This window comes from Triturus cristatus, chromosome 1_2 (assembly GCF_964204655.1).
Source record: "Triturus cristatus chromosome 1_2, aTriCri1.1, whole genome shotgun sequence".
Taxonomy (NCBI): domain Eukaryota; kingdom Metazoa; phylum Chordata; class Amphibia; order Caudata; family Salamandridae; genus Triturus; species Triturus cristatus.
In genome coordinates this window covers 746,848,091-746,869,757 of record NC_140580.1, presented here as the reverse complement: position 1 = coordinate 746,869,757, position 21,667 = coordinate 746,848,091, and the positions used below count along the sequence as shown (strand labels likewise).

The following is a 21,667-nucleotide window of genomic DNA, read 5'->3' as shown; positions in this document are numbered from 1 at the left end:
GTACTGAGCAGTGTGCAGGAGGGCTTTAGATCCCTTCCTTTGGTGGCGAAAGAAAGGGCTTGCCATGTTTCACTTTAGGCAATTTCTTTGGCATCTGTTTGGAGTGTGGTGTTTCATGCACTCTGAATGGCTGTTTTTTATGGACCTGCTGATTGGTCTGTGTATGTATATTTTGTCAGTCTGGTTCTGCTGTTGTGTTCGTGGGAATGGAGTACAGAAAGTGTGGCAGAGGACAAGAAGATGTTGCCTCAGCTCTTTCCAATTCCCAGGACCCAGGATATCGATCAGCCTCTCACTGGAGTCGCATAGTACTTCCAGGGTTTTGGCTGCGAAGGGAGAAGAACAGATTTCCTTTGCTCTCATCGTCTGTGGCTTCATTCACTGTTGTCTCCCCCTTCTGTCCAAAATACCATGAGGTTGAGGAGGTGGAGTTTGTGACCATGCCTAGGCTGAAGTCTTTGTCGCTCCACATTACCGGCTGGAGCCCATCAACAGCAGTCCAGGCTATGTTTCTGTTCCTGTCTGTGTCTTGGCCTTTAAAATTAGGCTGTTATTTTCTGCACGCGTGTAAAGACTTGCTTGAATTTGTGGCAGGTGAACTCTTTGGCCAGGATTGTTGTAAGGCAAATCGGTGCAGGGATTGGCTGCGTCCAGTGGGGCATACATTGGTGTGTATAGTTTGAATATGTGTAGGGCCATTACGTAGGCCACTCCTACTCACTGCTGGCAAAGGTGGATTCCAAGGGTTCTCTTGTCTTCGGCAGTGCTCCCTGGATGCAGTGGCGTAGCAAGCACTTTGACCTCCCATGGCGCTACTCGTGTTTGCCGCCCTGCTGCAGCCGAATCAAAGAGCGGGGTGGGGATGCTGGACGGATTTTTTCCTATTTGCCGCCCCTCAGCGGCAGATTGAAGAGCGGGGGGGATTGCCGTCCCGAGAACGGCAGGTAAGAGTGGCGGGAGGCTGCCGCCCTCAAAGCTTGTGCTGCCTGGGGAGGGCCGGCCTATGCGACCGCCCCCCCCCCTCCCTTTGCTACGCCACTGCCTGGGTGAATCCTACTGTTAAATACTTCTTGAATAAGTAGATTTGTAGCAATCACTGAGAAGTGGGTTCTTTCTTTTTAAGACCTCTGCATGTCTCATTGATTTGGTACATTCATGATTTTTTTTGTTTAAATTTGTTTTATTATTATTATTACATTCTATAAATTTCACTGTAGTTTGAAGCATACACAAAATGTATAAGTTTGGCGTCGACATTCTACATTCATGATTTTGTGGAAACTGAGATGAGGGGTTTGATGAAGCAATTGCCATTGTTTATTAGTAATCGTCATCATTCCATTGAAACGGTTAGTTTGGTGGGAGTTTTTTCCATCAGGCCTGGCTCCAGGAATTTTCATCTAGTTGGGCCAAGGGTGCCTTTGGGTGGGCCTCGTCGGGCCCAATTTTTGGTCCTTCTGGAGGTAGCCTACAAGTCTTGGATTACATCATATTTACTTCCAAACAGACCCCACAATACAAACAGCATATTCTGTGTATATACAGAGCATATAGAGGGTAGAGTAGTAGTAAATGAGCTAAGGTTCATTTTAGGATTTAGGGGTGGGTAGTGGTACACGGATGTAAGCATTTTTTGTGTTGTAGTCTTAGTTTGCTTCTATCAAATTAATTAGTCAAACACCGAATACCAATGATATGTGAGTTTGAAGTGTATGATTGGAAACAATGTCCGTGTTAATATGGAGGGATGTTTTCATCCTACACATACAGGTGAGTGCTTCTCGTACCTCCAGAAAGCCTCCTAAACGGAATGACCCCTAGACCGAACTGCTGGAGTTGGTATTGAAAATCCCAACTCTCCAGATTGCAATCCTGATGTTATTTGTACTCGAGTTTGAAGACTCCATTTCACGTGGAACTGTTAAAACTGCACTTCCACCATCTCAGACAACTGAGTAAGAGGAGTAAGAAAGATAAGCAAGAGTAAGTTATCATAACCAAAATCTACAAGAAATGGTGGCAAAGCAGAGACTCAAAAAGTGAAGAAGTTTGAGGTCAAATATTGAGAGTCCAAAAAAAGTGAGTGAACCCAGAGTAACAGTTGTCTGTCTCCAAAGAGCTCCAATCCCATGAGATTTAGGATGCCATTTAATCATAATTTCAAGATGAGGCCCTTCAACAAGATACCACCTTTCATCCCAGATGGAATGAAAGCTGGTTGCAGGCAGCATATAGCACAGCCATCTGATTCATGGTAGCTCTCTCTGAGTTAATCTCTCATTCATTCCATTAGTGCAACTACACAAAACACTTTGCAGTGATGCTGGCTGTGGAGTAGAGCTACAGCAACTCATCAACACAAGCAACAGGCCTGCAACTGGCTCGCAGATCAGCCTACATCAACTTTAAGGTGTTGCCTCTTTCACAAACGTTGGTTGCCACTTAATGCAAGTGATCAAACCCTTTACCCCTAAGCAGGAGCTAGGCTCCTTCTTTCAGATTCGAGCAACCACCCCCAGTATACAATTACGTACAAATGCTGACCACTGATAATGCATTAAATGATCTGTGCATTTCAACAAATCAACGTCCAGGAAAGCTGATTAATACACGTCTGCTCTACTTATGGCGGTACCTTGAACTTTTCATTGATAAACTCCAACTTTCTTTTTGTAATTCACATTTGACAGCTGCGCCCCAAAACAAATTAATTTTGTATATTTCTACACTGGTTATAGTTTAGAATAGAATCCTCAGGGGTTTAACCAGGCCTCTGCAGCCTTTCAGTGTGTGGGGGGGGGGGGGGGCAGGCCCTCTATGGGGATCCTTAACCCTTCAGAGGGCCCCAGTCATCCCAAGGTCAATGAATATCTGTGAGAATGGGATGCTCAGGGGAAGCTCAACACATTCTGCAATGGGGCCTGATCTTTTTAGGTTGCGCCGTTGGAAATGATCTGGCTCCATCAGGGTCCAGGTGATCCCACTATGGCAATCTGCCGACCCCACTATGGTCTTAAGGAAGATGCACTGCCCTCTCAATTTCACAAGACCTCCAATAGTTGAGGAAGAAGTTACAGTATTCGGCAATAAGATTAAACTCAAAATACAAAAGTAAAAAGCCTCACCTCCAAGAGCCTTCATCTCTGGCTGCTGTCCGTGACGTAGCCAGTGTGTCATGGGCCCTAATGCAAGAAATAAAATGGGCCACCTGTTTGAACTGTGAAATACAGCAATAATCAGGTTTCAGTAGCCCCCTCCAGGCCCTGGTGCCACTGCAACAGCTGTACCCTGGTATCTCTTGTCTTCTGCTGGGTGATGGGGAATAGTGTGAGAGTGTAGCGTGAGCGTTGCAAATGTAGGGTGCAAACTGTGGCGATGTAAGTGTTGAGTGAGGTGCGTGAATGTAATACGAGAGGAGGGCCAATGTGAGTGTCCGGTGAGAGGAATGTGTGCAGAGTGAGAGGAGTGAGTGCACAGCGGTGTGAGCAGTGTAAATACAGGGTGACTGATGTTACCTGTGTGTGAGTGCAGGGTGAGCTGTTAGTGACTAGTGAGGGCATGGTGAGAGGAGATAGTGCAGGGTAAGTGGTGTGTCCCTATGAGTTCCGGCAGACTAGTGTGCCTGTGTGTAGGCAGTGTGAACAGAGTGCCTATGTGAGTGCAGGCTGAGAGGTATGTCCGTGTGAGTGCAGGGGGAGTGCTGTGACTCCAGGGTGAGTGATGTGCTTGTTTGCATGGTGTGAGTGATGTGCCCATGGGAGTGAAAGGTTAGCTGTGGAAGTGCTCATGTGAGTACTCGGTGAGCGATGTGTCAGAGTAGGGTGAGAGGAGTGACTGCAAGGTGAGTGATATGACTATATGAGTTTGGGTGCAAGTAAAAGTGCAGAGTGGGAGGAATTAATGCATGGTGAGTGATGTGCTTGTTTGAGGCAGATTGCAGGGTGAGAGGGACAGTGAGTGCATGTTACATGAGTGCAGGTTGAGTAGTGTGCCTGTGTGACTGCAGGGTAAGTGCAAGATGAACAGTATGGGTGCATGGGAAGTAGCGTGAGTGCAGTGTGATTGCTGTGTGTTCAGGGTGAGTGGTGTGCTCCTGTGACCGCAAGGTAAGCAGAGGGAGAATGGCATGAGTTCATGGCGAGTGGTGTGAGTGCAGTTTGGTCACTGAGTGCAAGGTGACCAGTGTGCTTACGTGTCTGCAGGGTAATTTGCTGATCTGGCAACAAACAAAATCTTGGGATTAGGGTTGCAAGCGAACAGGCCCCAAAAACCACCTAAAGCTGGTATTTTTGCCCACATCTGTGCATACTTTAAACAACACATATGAATAGAAAGTACTTTTAAATGTGTTCTAGAGCTGAATTAATGTTCCATGACCAATAGTTCAAGGAAACCAAGACAAAAAAGTAATATTAAAAATAAACACATACGATTTCATTTACAGCCCTATTTAGTATCACAGCCAGGCCTTTGCAAACAACAAATTGCCGATATTTTTCTCTTGGAAATTTGGTAACCGTACTCCTAATAAGCCTTTTCACTAAATGGATTCTCCCTTTGTGGCAGTAAAAGTAAAATACAAATGTTAGGCCTCGTTAACCTACTCACAAAGGAATGTAAAGGGTCTTTTAAAGACCTGTGAAAAACTTGGGTGTGGCTGAGATAGGACGCCAGAGACTGCCCAGTGGAGCCCACAGCAGCTCAAGAAAAGGTTTGGCCCCATGACACAGATCAAGAGGAATTTAACATGTGCATTTTGCAATTGGTTTTGTGCCCATGACTGGTAGCGCCAAGGGTGGTGTTTGGCTGGGCCTGGCCCACCCTCTATAAACGGAACTGTTGACCGTGCTTCATATTTATCGCCGTTGCCTTTTTTAATGAAGAGGCCACTCTGCACTGGGATGAGGCCTCTGTGCAGATTACTTTAGGCCAGTGATACTCAAAGTACAGTCCCCGGGAGCCACTTGCGGCCCTCTTGACCTTTACATTCCCCCGCCGCCCAAACAGCAGCATGAGCTGCTGTTTAGTAGCACGAGCTGCTGTTTAGTTGCTGAACACTAACATTTAGAATTTTTGTTAAATAAACAGGCAAGCTTTTATTAACCTGCAAATAAATCCTCGCCCGTTTATTTCAATTTTTTTTTAGACCTCCTTACACAATCCCAGACCCACCCAGACCCCCTACTGCCACCCTGCTGGCATCAGTGCCGCCCCCAGTCACACCACAGACTGTTCTTTGTGGCCTCTGGGCAAATGTTTGTGAGCATCCATGCTTTAGGCCATTAAGAGACCTGCCCCCATTCTAGATCTACATGTGACGTAGGCTCAAACCCATTTGCCGCCTTACCTGTCGCCACAAGCGTGTTTGTTGTTATTAGCAGGGAGACTGAACCTCCGAATAGAAGTATTGTCAGTTTCGCAGAGTCGCGCACTCGCCCCCCACCAACAGCAGACTCAACGCGATAGATGCCCCGGTTACTTACCGGGAACCTTCATTACTCCGAGTATAGTCTTTCTCGCCACATGACTAAAAAAGTGAGCTTCAGCTCCACACCAGAACCCTCCAAAGCAAAAAGTCAGCCTCCCATCCCTTCCCAATATGGCCGACCCATTACACCCTGAGAGGCGGGCCAGCCCAACCCATCAGCCTGAAACTACCAAGCATAAACATGAAGCAGATAGCCAGACAGGGAGGGAGGGATGGGAACTCGTGTGGCGAGTAAGACTATAAGTAACCGGGGCATTACCTCCTCGTTAGTCTTCCTCGCCACATGACTAAGAAAGTGAGCACAGACCAAAGCCAAGCGGCTTCATGGAAACTCACAAGAAGCCAACGGACCAGGATGGGACCCCCATGGAAGAGGGCAACATCCAACAGGGCCAGCAAGTGGAAGAACCACCCAAGAGAGAGGCAACCACGAGCAGGAAGAACCAGCCCGGGACAGAAAGACACCTGTAGGGCCTACAAACCGGACCCCAAAGACACAAAGTGCCTACAGAAAACGTGCCCCAACCAAAAGAACAAAGGAGGACAGAGAAGGCAGGGCACCAGACCACACGGAGCCCAAAAGGCAACCGCAAACAGGCCCTCAAACAAAAAGCAGCAAGCCGGTCCAAAACGCCAAGACCGCCCAATGGACAGCCCAAAGCGAGAGGGGAGCAAAAAACCCAAACAGCCCATGAGCCACCGGAGCCCCATAGGAGGTGAAGAAACAGAGGGCAACCACACCACAGTGACCCAACAAAAAAGGCCACAGCAGCAGAGACCCAGTCGGACCGCAGCCCATCCACATGCACGGTGGACCACCAACAGCAAGAGAGTCGAAAAACCCCCAAACCAAAGACCGGAGGGGAGAAGAAAACAAAATCCACCATATCCGGCGGCAATCGGGGGCAGATGCAAAATGAACCAGAGGGAACCCAGACCGGTAGGAGCCGCAAGAACGGACGGAGGCACAGAAAAGGAAACCACCACCCCACCCGAACAACAAAAATGAAGGGCACCCAAGCCCCACCAGCAAGGAGAGGCAGGTGGGACATGGACCACAGCTGCCCAAAGAACCCACGCACGGGAGCGAGACAGCAATGAGAGAGCCCAGGCAGGCGCAAGGCTAAACAGACCCCGGGGGCCGCAGGAAACCACAGCAAAGCGACCCCGTCATCAAGGTCACCGAAGAGGACCAGGACCAAGGCCAAGCCCCAAACAGGAAGGCGAACACCCACCAGGGGACCCATGCACAAGAAAGCACAACGGACCTGGAAGGAAGGGGAATGCAGAACGAACGAGCAAGACATCCCAGCGCAGAATGACAAGCAAAATGCCCCCGCAATGTTCCACACGCAACAAATAAGCCGCCGAGGCGAGCACCCAGGAGGCAAAACCAACAAACCCCGGGACACAAACTCATGACCCTAGAAGGAAGAGCCCGCTAACCGAGCCACTAGGCCACAGTGACTCATACCAACACCCAGTACCGACCCAGCCGAATAATGGAGATCCGACAGGAACGGGAGTGAACACAGGGGCAAGGCCACAGGCAGCAAGCCACCAAAGGCGAGAAAGACAGAAGAGCCGGGCGAAACGAGCCCGAGAATGGCCACACCCCCAGGGATAAAACTTGAGCCGGAAGGACCCAGTAACCCCACCAGGGACAAAGAACAACAGGATCCAAACCGCACAGGGAGCGTCGGGCCCTGACCGGGGAACAGAACCGGGAAAACCAGCAGCCCCGGACAATCACAAGCATAGCGTGAGCAAAAAGCCCCAAGGGGCAATAAAAAACCGTGGCAGGATACAAAACCCCAGAACCGAGTGAGCCAGCACCCACAGAGGCACAACAAAGACCACTGAGCAAACTCAGAGCCACAATCCGCAGGAGCAGAATCAGGAAGCACCCAGGCGAGCCCCACCAACAGGACAAACATCCCGGCCAGGCCAGCAAGCCCAGGTGCGAAGCTGGGAGCCTGGACAAGAAGGCAGGAAAGGCCAGCACCCGGGACACAGACAGAGGGTGACCGAGGCAAGAGCAGCAAGAAGCCCCCGCGAGGCAGGGGCAAAAACAAGCCAGGAAACGGCCAACAGAAGGCAGATGAGAAACTACCAAAAAACGGAACAACCGACCCAGCATAGACCCAAGCACGCCCCATAGGTGGAGAGGACGCCAACACCCGGGAAGGGGAGACCAGAACACAGACCACCGGTTGCACGGGCAGACAGGGCGGGAGGGGAGCCATTTTTAGAGTTAGGGGACACCCGGATCTGAACCAGGGACACCTTGATCTGCAGTCAAATGCTCTACCGGAAGGGACACCCACGGGAACAGGCGAAATCGGGAAACCCCACAGAGCACCGGGACCAACCAGATGGGGAGGACCCCCAACGGACAGATCAGGCAAGCACCGACAGTCAACCAGGCACAAGGAGCCCAAAACCCACCTTACGGAAGGACATCATCAGGGTAGACAACCCAGACATGAACAGCCGGGAGGCCACAGAAAACTAGACGAAGGGGGACAGCTACCCAAGGTAGGAGATCAACCACAGAGCCACAGCACGTGGGACCAGACCCATTCAGCCAGGAATGCAGGAAACCAGTGGCAAGGAGCGAACGGACGACGGACAGAAAGCAGAACAACGAATTGCATCCACCCCAGCACAAGAGAGCTGGGACCAAATCCACTGGACACTTTTGCACACCATGTCATTCCAGTGAGGAACAGTAAAAAATACCACCAGGTAACACCTGCCACAACATGCGCACAGGAGCGTGTGGGGAATACAACACCGCACACTACTGGCCAACTGGTATCACCAGAGCCCTCGGAAGGAGTCTGTACAAGTGAACACGCACCACTTGCACCAGCTGAGAACCGTGACCACACAACGAGGAGGAGGGCGCAAGGGACGCCCACCGGGCCATGGAGCAGGAGGAGGAGGGGACACCACCGCCGCGGCCCATGGAAGACAAGCCAAACAGCAACAACAGGAGCAAAAGCCAAAATCCTACCCGGAGACCAGAGAAGCAGCCCGAGAAGGAAGAACAGGAGCATACAGAGGACCGCCCCCATCAGACATGCAGGCGCCCACAGCCCCCGAAAACCCCGAAGGCCACACCAACCAGGACCGACCAGGTACAACAGTGGAGAGCAGGCGGGGACAGGAGTACACAGGAAGGAAGGACCACCGGCCCAAACCCGGAAGCGAAACCTGGGAAAGGGAAACCCCACCGGGCCAAAGGCCCAAGAATGCGTGAACGAGCACATACATGGCAAAACACACAGCTCAACAAGAGGAACCGAGAACCATGTCTACAGCACCTGGTACACCCAGACGGTCTGCCATCCAGGCACCAACCAGCCCCGACCATGCACAACGCCCGGAAGGGCCCAACACCGTGTCAAGTAGTGCATGTAATATGGCATCAAACCTGGGAACCCGACCAGCACGGACACCCAGAAGGAATCTGGGTATCCGAGAACAGAAAACCACTGCAACCCAAAGGCCCAAAATCAACACCCACAGACGAAAGAAATGCTGAGTGGCGTCAAGAGAAGAGAACCAAGAACACAGGCCTCCACAGCGGAAGGCAGAGAGAGGACACCCCAACAATGACCTACCATACTGGGAGAATAAGTGAAGTGCACAGAGACACGGAACGTCAAGCGCTGGAACCGAGACTGGAACCCAGTCTCACAGTGACAAGGACGCCCAACGCAGTCATCACCTAACAAATGAGCGAGGCTCTGTCACTGTAAAAGAGTGCATTTAACCACTCTTGTCTACCAGTGTCAAACAGCGTGAACTGGACTCAAAGGCAACAAAGCACTTTACACTAGCCCAGGGAGATGCAGTGAGTTGCCCAGAATCACAAGATGACGAGCAACACATCACAGAGACCGAAGACGGGGGAGCTAGGCCCCGCCACTCGGAGGCGGACCAGCGAGGAACGCCCGCTGCCAACGGCCTAACCAGGAGGAGAAGCCAACAGCCTGGCCCCATCGCACGGAGGCCTCGGGAAACGGCACCCGCCGCGACACAGACCCCTGCGAAACTCCCGAGCGGCCCCCAGAGCGCCGAGAAATGCACCTGCCCCGGCACCCGAAGGTAAGCTGTGGCGACAGGGACAAGGGGGCGCGGCCCCGAAAATGGAGGCGCGCCACCGCCAACAGGAGGACGGCATGCAAGAAAACTCCCCAGGAGACGCCCGGGCCGTAAGTTTCAAAGGCTCGCTTGCATCTAAATACAGTGAACCGTATGGCAGTTTAGCTGAGGGAAAGTGCTGGGCTTCCGAGCCTGACATCAGGCAGCAACCCGGCCTGCCACACAGCCCAATCAAGACTGGCCGAGGGGATCAAGAGATGCCGGGGAGAGAAACCCTGACGGGCAGGCCGGGGCATCAGACACCCAAGCATGCGCCCAACCACAGCAAAGGTGGCAGTAGAAGATAGCACATAGTGCCATGTAGACTACCAGGAAGCCCCGCGAGGCATGAAATGCAGGGAAGGGTATAATCCATGCAGGGAAGGGTATGAGACAGCAAACGCCCAACCGGAGAAGAAGCGAGTCCCAAAGGAAGCCCGCAGCCACCCGGGAGAGGAAAGCACACCCCGCCAGAGCCCGTCAGCCATCCCACTCAGTGACAGCAGGGCCCAAATAATAAAGCCCGCTAAAGCAGTGCAGAAAGCAAGGAATGGAGGGGCGCAGGGCAGAACTCCCAAGAGCCCACAAGCACCAGGAGCTCACTAGAGCAGAGCTGTGAACCCAAAGGGACAGCACGTGGGCCAGAAGGTGGGGGAACCAGAGAGCGAGCCCGCTGGAGCAGGGCCTCTTCCCCAGGGCACCGGAACCTGCTGGAGCAGGACCTCAGCCCAACTTACCTGATCAGACGCTCTGGAGAATCTGCAGCGCAGAACTAAAACAAGCATTTACAATGCAACGGTCTCGGCATTGTCAAAGTTATAGGTATTGGTATTGCTCATGACACTGCTTTTATTTTTGCCTTCAACAGATTGAAAGAAACAGCATTGTTATTTGCAAGTTAGTAGCTTAATCTGTCTGAAATGTGAGACCTACTGCATTTGCACGCAGACACAGAGGCAAACATACAAAGCCAGTCATACAGAGCCACCTACACAGAGCTTTTTGCATAGAGCAACGCACACAAATAGAGCCACCCATACTGAGCCACCTACATAAACAAAGATTTACCCACACAGAGTCAGAGGCAGTTATGCATGGAGGCACCTACACAAAAAGTCACCCACATAGAGGCACACAAAGACAAACACATACACATATAGAGCCTCCTGCACACACATTGAGACACTCACACTCACACAGAGGCACACTCACAAAGCCACACTCACAAAGACACACATACACAGAGCCACATACACATACAGCCACCCACAGAGAGCTACACAGATATACAGAAGCACACAGACACACATAGATCTAGCCACATACACATTGATCTTGTGTGCTAATGAAGAAGTGGGATGCACTTTACCTCTTGTTGTAAGCTTTATTTTAGCGAGTAGTATTTATTGATAGTAGTAGTTAGTGAGAAGAGAGTAGTATAGTGTGGTTAGTATAGTAGTTTGTAAATTATAGAGTATTGTAGTTGAGTTCATTAGGTTGTGATAGAGAGGTATTATGAAAGAGTGAGTAGTAAAGTGTTATTTATAGAGTGTTATGAGCTAGATGAGAAACCTAGACAAGATGGCTTACCTAAGAACCGCAAACAGCATCATACATACCGGGCAAAGCACTCCATGCACAACGCTGCACGGGGACGGCACGGTCCGGGGAAGCCCTGTAAAAAGCAAGAAAAAAGCGTTAGATGAGAAACATAGACAAGATGGCTTACCTAAGACCCGCAAACAGCATCATACATACTGGGCAAAGCACTCAAAGCACTCCATGCACGGGGACGGCACGGACCGGGGAAGCCCTGTAAAAAAACAGAAAAAAAGCATTACATGAGACATAGACAAGATGGCTTACCTAAGACCCGCAAACAGCATCATACATACCGGGCAAAGCACTCCATGCACGACGCTGCACGGGGACTGCACGATCCGGGGAAGCCCTGTAAAAAAAACAGAAAACAAGCAAACAACAACTGAAAATAAACAAAGATCGCTTACCTTAGAGCTTCGGAAAGCGCTCTGCACATCCCAGCAACAGACACGAAAATAAACCTGAGAACGTCCATGAAAAAAAATAAAAATACAAACGCGCCCACCAGTGAATAAGGGACGGGCTTCAAAAAAGAGAAAGAAGCAAAAAAACACGCCCCCGAATCCAAAAAAGACGGGGCTTGTTTGGCGAGACAAAGCTCTTCTCCAATGGCTGACCAGCATTAAAGAGGCCAGCCAATGGAGAAGAGGGCAGAAGAGGGGCAGGTTCAAGCCCCACTTCTGAAAAACATTAAATCTCGCGAGTGAGACTGCGCAAGCGCAGCCTTCGCTAGCCGAGACCTAAAATCAGGCTGATGGGTTGGGCTGGCCCACCTCTTATAGAGGTCAGGGTGTAATGGGTCGGCCATATTGGGAAGGGATGGGAGGCATGGGAGGCTGACTTTTTGCTTTGGAGGGTTCTGGTGTGGAGCTGAAGCTCACTTTGTTTGTCATGTGGTGAGGAAGACTAACGAGGAGGTAATGGACAACAGTAGAAGATGTTACTGTAGGGAAGTTAAGTTCACACTTGTGACGGCCACGCTCCGGACACCCAACAGTTACGTAATGTGATTTCTTGTTCATCTTTTTCAGGCGAAGCAGTCCTTAGCCACTCTGAACAAGGATGTTCCGAAGCGCCATTCGTTAGCGATGCCCGGCGAGGCGCTTTTGAATGGAAACCAGGAGTGGGTGATGCACGCCGACCTGCCACTGACGGCAGCAATCCGACAGAGCCAGCAGACACTTTACCACGGCCACTCGCAGCACACCGTCGACCGGCAAGGTATGTCTTAACCGATCTTTATGTGTATGGTTAAAAAGAAAAAAAGCAGAAAAATAAAATTGTTGAATTAAACCACCACAAGCGTTATATGTGCACCCAGTCTAGCCCTGCCAACAAAATTGAAAACAAATATTAATGAAGAGATAGAACAAGCAAGATTAGAGCTTCATTGGTGGGGGGTGCATTTTGATAGCAGTGTTTATTTTCCGCACCTATTACATATTTGTAGTTTTAAATATCGAAAGTGTTCCTTGCCAAAGAAATGCACCAATGAGGACCGAGCGTTCTTTTCTATCCATCTTTGCTTTTAATATAGAGAGCGGTCTCCTGGTCTTAACAACGGCCTCGTTCTTAGTACGAATGATGGTGAGTGACACATTTCATGGCTAGTTACAGATAACAAAATTTAAGTAAAACATTGAGGCAAAATGAATTAATGCATTTTACTAAAATGTGTAAATAAATGAACCTAAATAAACCATTATGGTATTGAAACTGGCTTCAGCACGATGCTTGCGTTCCAATTATCAAGCAACTGCCGAGCAATATTAAAATATATACAAGGTTAAGACTAGACTAAAGACCACACAGAGTGCGGCCGCTAGGTGGCAGCAGCGTTCCAGACATAACATTTGAGCGTCGCAAGGTGAGGGTTTCGCACGAGTTTTTGCCCTTCACTGCTCTTTTACTATGTATAACATTGTCAGGCTCTCTACTGTTGTCTACTCGTGCACAGCGTTTTCCCATTTCCCATAACACACACATATAATTGGCTTAAGTGGAAATATAACATGGGTATTTCTGCAGAAGCAAACCCCTCAGAAGAGTAAATCTTAATGTAATGATATAAATATACACTGCATATTTATATAGGCCCATTTTCATTCAGCCCTGCAATGCTTTTCTGTGCACTGGGGCACTCTTGATCTTTCGATTTAGGTCAAGGAATAAAACTAGATGTGGGTGAGTTGCATGATCAATTAAGCAATTCCAAATCGCATTGCCCCTGTTTCTTGAATCTCAATAAGCATTTGTAGGAACTTCTCTTTTTCGGTGGGCAGAAAACAACCGTAATACGTACGTAGAAGTTAGAGGAACTGTATGGGGAAATGTGACGAGCATTACCGCGGCCAGACAGAGACCAAAAATAGCGAAGTGGAAAAAAAAAGCCCAGGTTTGGAAAGCTGCATTACGTGGTTAGTACTGCAGTTACTTGTCTAGCATATCTGTATATTGCACCCTCAAGAAGTTCCATAAAGTCGCTAGCATTATTACAGTTGTCAAGGTAGATAACGAGTTCTTAGCTCTCTGCATTTGAACATATCTCAGCGTACAGGTCAAATGACACCCTCGTGCACTTGGATCAGGCGCCCATTAGCACCACAATAAGCCAAAATGACACATCTATATCACAGTCCCCTGGTCCATGTTTCAGGTACTTGGGAGGGCAGGAGGCTGGTAGCTTAGGTCTCTTCATCCTGTCACCATTTTGTCACCTCCCACAGTGATGACACTTGTATCCCCGGCTAGACAAAATGGCAAAAATGTGTTTAAAACACTTATTTTTGCCATTTTCTCTCCCCCCTCAGTGATGACACCCGGTACCGCACCGCACCCACCTTCCTACGCCACTGATCGTTGATTATAGTCGATGGTCCGGAGTTTGACCTGATGCATGTAAAGGGGTCCAAAACTATGACGGCGGCAGATCATGGGGATGTCTGCCCACACCATGGAAGTAGATGAAATGGTGACCTTGCTGTTAAGGGGATACAGCAGTGGCAGCTCCTCCGCTAAGTTCGGAGGAGCGTCGCCCCACTGCTATTGCAGCAGTGAGAAAAGAAAATGATAGTAACAAGAAGCTATTATAATTTTCTTTTTCTTTCGGTAGTCAGGGCAGGGATGGAGTGGTTTGCACTCTGACGGATGACACCCAAACTGCTGCTCGCATATTGTGTTTAGAAGCACCTATCATAGTGCTTCAGATGGTAACAACTCGCTCTTGGGCAATGAACAACACCTAGGTGCTTTGTCCTTCCTCCATTTTCATGGTCGCACTTTTAAAATAGGTGCATCTAACGACTGGGGCTGCTCCGACGGATCAACACCCGAACTACTGCCTGTAAACTGTTTGGAAGCACCCATCATAGTGCTTCCTATGGTCTAAAAAGTACTGTTGATTATTATATCATGACTTACGGGCCTGACAAAATGTGCGACGCCTAACTGTGGCAGTTTCAACGGATGGACGACTCAATTGCTGCTCGCACACTGTGTTTGGAAACAACCGGATGATGAATCAGTAAAAACAGGCTTTATACGGTCACTCTGCCGACCTTTGGACGACAATTTACTTTGGATCGGGACACATGTAATTTCATCCTGCAGTTTTATAACATTAAAGCCTTGAAAAAGTTACATTACATAACGAAACACGTGTCGGCTGTTCTGGATTGTCTCCTCGATGGGGTGGCGTAGTCTGACTCTTCTCCCCCCCACGGGGTTCTTGTATGTTTTCAAAGGACTAAATGTGTATATTGGGTGATCAATGTGTACACCGTACTGTTCATATGTAACAATGGAATAATGAGAATGGTTTTTTGAATTGTGTAACTTTCATCGTCAGTCAGAGTGGATAATTATTTACTTTTTGTAACAAAACATGATACAGTAAATCTTATGAGAAAAATATGTTGGGACATTATTGTCTTTTCTTATAAAAGTGCCAAAACATACTAATGGTTGGTAGCTCAGGGGACAGCAAGGACCATTTATATAGCTACTTAGGGGTTTATGTGACCTAATCTAGAAAATATCTGGCTGACATTGCCACCTCAATGATAGAGTGCCGGGGTAGTACCCAGTAAGAAAATGGTTTGCACTAGGGCCGGCTAAACTGTTGTGCGCACTTGGCATGTTCTCCATTGGCCTGTGTTGCACAGCCCCGTGGAGAACATGCCCAGCCTCTCCAGGCACTGTCGGAGCTTCCAAATGGGACGCTCAGGCCAATCACAACGCTGCTCCTGCGGCGTCGTGATTGGCTACGTGAGCCCGGAAGCCTGAGTGCTTCTGGTGCTTCCAGCAGAGGAGTAGAGGTGTGTGGCGGTGGGAGAGGCATGCGGCAGAGAAGGTAAGTTTTTTTTATTTTTTATTTTTGTTTAATCCCTCTACCCTCCCGCCTCACCACCCCCGTTCTGAGCGCGCCGCCACTGGGATACACGTTGTCTGTATCAAGACAAGCTATTGTTCACAGATTGAAGTTTAGTACTTAATGCATGTATCTTCCTTAGATCCTATGGGTAGACAGCATAGACCTTCCAGGTAGCTGTGGTAACCCTCTTGTAGAATGGGGAAAAATTCAGAAAAAGGATGGTACTTACCCAGACCAGTAGTAGATTGCCTGGAACGGAGGTGATGGTGACTGTTGTGCGACTTCATGCTGTGTCCACTTGATGCCACCAGGGGTCTGCAAATAAGGAATAATCCTCTGAAGGCTGATGGTGTTAAAGCCAGGGCCCGTCAGGATCTCCCCCCATGGCGGGTTCATGCACGACTCACAAGGGAGGAATCCTGCTGAGTGCAACAGGGATCTGCGTACTTGGCTGCGCAGGCATGGCGCAAGTCACAGGAAAGTTGATGCCGACACCCAACCATTGGAGTATCTGCAGATTCTGTAACAAATCTGATGCCAACGGATTGACATGATGTGTAAACAGCAAGGGAGCCAAGATGCAGCCCTGCCTGATGACCCTGTCTGAACCAAAGGAGGATGTCCGCTTCTCACCTAGTCCACATTTCACAGCGGCAAACCAATGTCTGTTGGGCAGCTAATAGGGTGACAGAAGGGTCTGGCCTGTCTCCCTTCTTACAGACAGTTATAAAGGATCCCATGTTTCTGTAAAATCAAAGGAAGCACAGGCTACATTTAAAATCATGAAGTTAGAGGACCCCACAGACCAATGTCTTCTTTTTGAATATCCATGGAAACCCCGTGGGATCTTGTTCCTTTGACTAGCTTTAATAACCATTTGAAACTCTTAAAATGTAAAATAAAATTCAGAAGAGGCTTCATTTGTTCTGATGAGTAATACTCTCCTCTCTCCTCCTCCTCAAATCGAGCTTTCTGAGAAATTGTACCCAATGTGAAGTGGGGATGACCACCTCCAAGGTAGGATTGAAGGCACTAGTAGTAGGTCATTTAGCAATGAGCCATCAGAATGATCTCCCACCTTTTGCTCCCACCATACATTCCATGTGTACTTGTATTTTGCTTTCTTAATCATTTCTTTATAGTGGGTCCACCTTTCAGTAATTAATGATTGATTGTAGGGGAACAATTTGACAGTTGGGAAGAGATCTGGTTTACCTTTATTGCAGGCTCTAGAATACCATTTGGGTTCATCAAGAGTAGGTTTATCAGGTTCGCAAAAATATCATGATTTTAAGATACATATATAATTTTGTTAAAGCCCCAAAGAGTTTTTTACTTATATGAAGGTCTAAAAACTATAAGAAAGTTTTGTCTGGTGTTATAAATCGCTGTGTATAAAATGGAAGCGGGTCTACGATTACCCAACAAATTCATCTTCCATAGTTGGTGACTGTCTCTTGCAATGGGACTAGGATACTGGTGTTGAGGGATATAGCACCGGTCCGCCTTTTCAAAGACAAGACTGTATGGTCACTTTTGGGACATGTTAATTTCAAAGGAGCAAATCGAGTCCCACAGACTCACAGAGACTAAGGTGTGAGCAATAATTGAATGTTTACCCTTAACCACAAAATGTGTTCGGGTAGGCATGTCAGGCGGACAGCATCCCAAGGCACTTATCAGATTGTAAGAACGTATACATTTTATTAGGAATCTCTCCTGGCAATCATTCCTGCAGTCATCAACCTTTGGCTGAGGAGCCTTCATAAATCTCTGGTTCACACCGAATCAATTTTAGGTCAATACTGGAGCTGATCTTCACATTAAAACTTCCCAAAATATCAAAGCGGAACAAGTCGTTACCTCTTGGTCCTCCTGGTACAGCATCCATGTTATTAAAAAAAATCCGATCTGCAAAATGCAGACCAAGGTCTCTACTAAAGTGATTGATGATAGTTAATTAATAGGATACAAGGGCCATTTAAAAAAAAAGCTAGAACATTTTTACAAATGGGATTCGGTGGGTAGTTGTGTGATTTTACACGATTTGTCACTTCAAAGAGGGTACAACTGTGATGGCAAAGGCTGATAGCCATCCAAGCACAGACTCATTAGCCCATGTCCTAGGTAACAGTAGGACATGATAGTTACAAAGTTTACCGACCCTGAATCTTAAAACGTAGGGATTAAACCAGCAGTGTTTCATGGCTGGATATATGTTTTTTGGGGAATCCACCATGTTACTAGTTGCTCGGAAATTTCCTCCCTTGAGTCATGTTATCTTCCTCTAGCGGGAATGTATCTTGAATTTCTCCATTTGCTGGTCAATCATTTGCGTCAATCGAGGAAAATAACATAAACATATACCTTGATGAGAGTCAGCCTGAATAGCGTTTAATGAACCCTGCCCTAAGCATGCAAGGCAACACTTTGGACCAGAAAGCTGTCCAGATGACTCTGTGACCCGGAACGCACAGGTGATCTGCCAATGAAATAGAATAGCGTACGCAGTGCACAACATCATGAGTCAGAACTGATTTAAACTGAATGTCCAAAGAGAGTTGGTTATTATACTGAGAGTATTCTTAATAGTCAAAACCCATACTTTGCATAGAACAATAAGCGGAGAATCAGAGTATGGCACACACAGCATCTCTAATGTCTGCAACCACAATTAGTGCATCCTGCCACCAACACATGAGAAAAGGCAGACCACACCTCACTCTCTTCCTAATTCACACCTCTAATTTCTGGCATCGAGTTACAGGCTGGCAGTGCTTGAATGAAAGAGGATCTAACAGGATTCCTGATCGGCAGCTATTATTGAGTCTGATCGGGGGGGGATCTGCCTGGCCTCAGGGAAATATCATGAATTTGTCCATGTGTAATTTGCCAACACAGGGACACAATCCAGTAAGCCCACGTACATTGTCTGCTTTCTGTTCGGAGCATCAATACGCAAGAGGGCTTTCTTATTTTCAGGTCCAGCTAGGCAGAAAGCAAAGGGCAGAATTAAAGGTCCATCAGCCCTCCTTTTGGGAGCATACAGTTCTGGCTGTGAACTATCTGGAGCCTTACACCTAGATTCTAGGGCAATGGAGCGGGAAGAAAAGGCGCACAGCTTGTTATCACTTCAGAAGTACTTAAGAGAAAGTACAATTTGGAGGAAAGCTTTTGGCTTCGTTGAGTCCCTCTTTATTAGAGATATGCATACTGTGTAAGAATAACAAGGGTATCAGTCTATGCAAGTACTTGCACGAGTAACAATTTAAATAGCACTCACTCATTTTTACGAAGGTTTCCGAGTGCTCTACCTCACGTAGACATTATAGATTGACAAAAAATCATTCAAGTGTGTGAATTGTGTTACATGATATGTTGCATAAGACGGTGAGGGTTACACGGTATAGAAGTCATATATCGTAGATACAGTTTGGGATTATATGTTCAGGGTGTATGGTGGGAGTCACAGTCAGGATTTAAATGCAACAAAGTTCTTGGGGTTGTCAGTACCAATAAGACTTTATTATAACCCAAAGACACCCATGGAAGCAGCTCTATATTAACAGAAAGTGGAAAAAAATAAGGTTCTAAAACCATGCCTTGCAATTTACATGCTGTCCTTGATGCTGGTTCATAGCTCTCTGCAAAAAGGATTGCAATGTATGACCTGCGAGTATTTTAAAATGCAGCCCTTACAACCAGATAACTACAACAGAGCAACCATCAGGTTTCTCATTACCATTTCATGTTGCAGAGTTTAAAAAAAATAAATGTGTAAGTTGACTGTTAGACTGCTTTTCATGACTCCGCCCCTCGTGATTCTGCCCCTTTTTTGTTGCCAAACCTTAACTCCCAATTTTTTGGGTTCTGAGGGTAAAGTTTTTCAGTTATAGCATTGCAGACTGGACATCCCCCCCGAAAGCTATTTTTGCAACTGTGATTTCCTGCTTCTCATGACCCATCTGAAGATGTGCCAAGCGCGTCCGTATGGTGCATGTGTGTTTATCCTTCCGTCTGTCCGTTCATTCACCTATCTCTGAGCACAAGTGGGTCACCAGTATTTTTTTTTTTGAGAGGGGTAAGTCCCAAGCAGTATGTCTGTGGGGAAAGATAGATTACCTAGCATTTACATTCTAAAAAACAGCACGCGCAGAGACCGCTCTGATACGTAAGTGGTCCCTTCGCTTTGCACATGGCAGCTACTGGATTCATGCGTTCTTGCTTAGAATATTCTTTCAGGGTTGTACTCTGTCTGGAAATGAAAGCTAATATGTCCATACTTGAGCTTTACATTTAAAAAATATATATGTTCTGTGTAGCAGAATTGCTGCCTGAGGAGTTCAGGGATTCTAAACATGGATAACTCCACTGCATGTGGCTGGAGCTTCACCTTACGCTTGATATTGAAAGAAGGACACGGAAATTTGACTACAATGTAAACCCTGACATTAAACCAAATTGTTCAGCTAAAGCTACAGCTTGAAACAAATATCGATAGTGTGAGATTCAAGATGGTACCTGTACAGGAACTTCAGTCGACACCTAAAAATGCAGGTCTAGCAACATTGGAATCCGTGACAGACACAGACCTGTAAATTGATCATTTTCCTATAGTTTTTTGTGAAAATGAATGTCACTGGTGCTTCGGTGTGATTTGAGTGGATAATTTATAGCGCGTAGACTCTGAGGCGCTTCAGTCCTTGGCCTGCAGCATAAACTTATTCTGTTGACGTTAGTAGTCTAAGATCTACTATTTTATTTCTTGATATTAATCTCTTTGGAACACTCGAGCTGTGATCATCTACTGACGGAAAGGAAAGATCACAGGAGGGCGTCACACCATCCCTCAGATTTCACTACAGTGATGTGAGTTACTTAAAAGATCCTGTATTAAAACGTACCACAATATCACCCCCAAAACTGCCAGGCTGAATAAGTTGAATATATTAGCATTGGGTAGTGTTAGCATTAGGCTTAAAGTTAAGCACAGGTGCATATTTATGAGAGGTATGCGTTATGCTTGCACCATGCAACGTTGAGCATGCGCAACGCAAACTTCTACGGCAGATTTATGAAGCCACACAAATGCCACTTTGCATGGCTCTGAGTGGCTTCATAAATCTGGAGTAAGGCAACGCAGCACAAATCGGTGCGTTGCCTTACTCTGCCCTGGATAGGCATTTCATGGGTGTTGCGGTGGGTGTTCCCTTGTAGCTCCAATGGATTTTGACGCATTCCCAGATTTACAGCGACTTTTTAAAACTTGGGAATGCACCAAAATCTTACACCTTCCCAGGGGAGGCATAGCTAGGAGAAATATCTTTTTCCTCATTTTTAGGTCTCGCCTGACCCAGCGCATGTGCTGGTCTGGTGAGACTTATTGAGAGGGCTCCAAAAAGTGCTAGCAGGCCAGCCCAGAGCTACAGTGCATGTGCGCGGGCACGCGCGACGTGCTTTACCGCGATTACTTTCACTTTCGCGGCCGCTTTGATGTTTGATCGCGATTGCGATCACTTTCACTTTCGAGGCCGCACAGCCGCTTGGCATAGCCAATAGGTCTCACTTTTGGGACCTTATAAGTATTTAGTTATGCAACTGTTGCATGGCTAAACACTTATAAGGTCCCAAAGGCGAGACCTATTGGCTATGCCAATGCTTGTTTCCTCTTTCTATGTATGCTGCTTTTTTCAGCCCATATAGAACAAGGCCTCTCTAGATTGTTTTCGTGCAGGAGGTGCCCCATCCTGCACAAAAATAATCCTGCCTACAACACAGGCACCCTCATGGTGCAAGGGTGCCTGCGTTGGTGCTAGGATGCCAAAAAGGGGCCAGCACAAGGGAGGAGGACACAAATATCGATAAATATGGCGCATTCCTGCCCTTCCCCTCTGAAGCAGGGCAGCGGCAGCAAGGTGACTTGCTGCGCTGCCCTGCGCCACAATTAAACAAAATATGCCCCTTAGTGTTTAGGTTGAAGGTGAGGCTTTGGTTTAGGGTTCGCGTTGGCTTTGATGTTATTGTAAGGTTGAGTTGTAGTGCTTAATATTGCG

The 21,667-nt window shown here is 47.7% G+C and overlaps 1 protein-coding gene across 10 annotated transcripts in view; it reads left to right on the top strand.

Moving 5' to 3' along the window:
• Positions 1-21,667, top strand: part of KAZN (kazrin, periplakin interacting protein) — a 998,377-nt gene that overhangs the window by 910,665 nt on the left and 66,045 nt on the right. For all 10 annotated transcript variants that reach the window (XM_085608668.1, XM_085608670.1, XM_085608669.1 and 7 more), the window contains one exon: positions 12,274-12,463. In XM_085608668.1, coding sequence (XP_085464794.1) covers positions 12,274-12,463 — 190 coding nt within the window. The remainder of the gene's footprint in view (positions 1-12,273; positions 12,464-21,667) is intronic.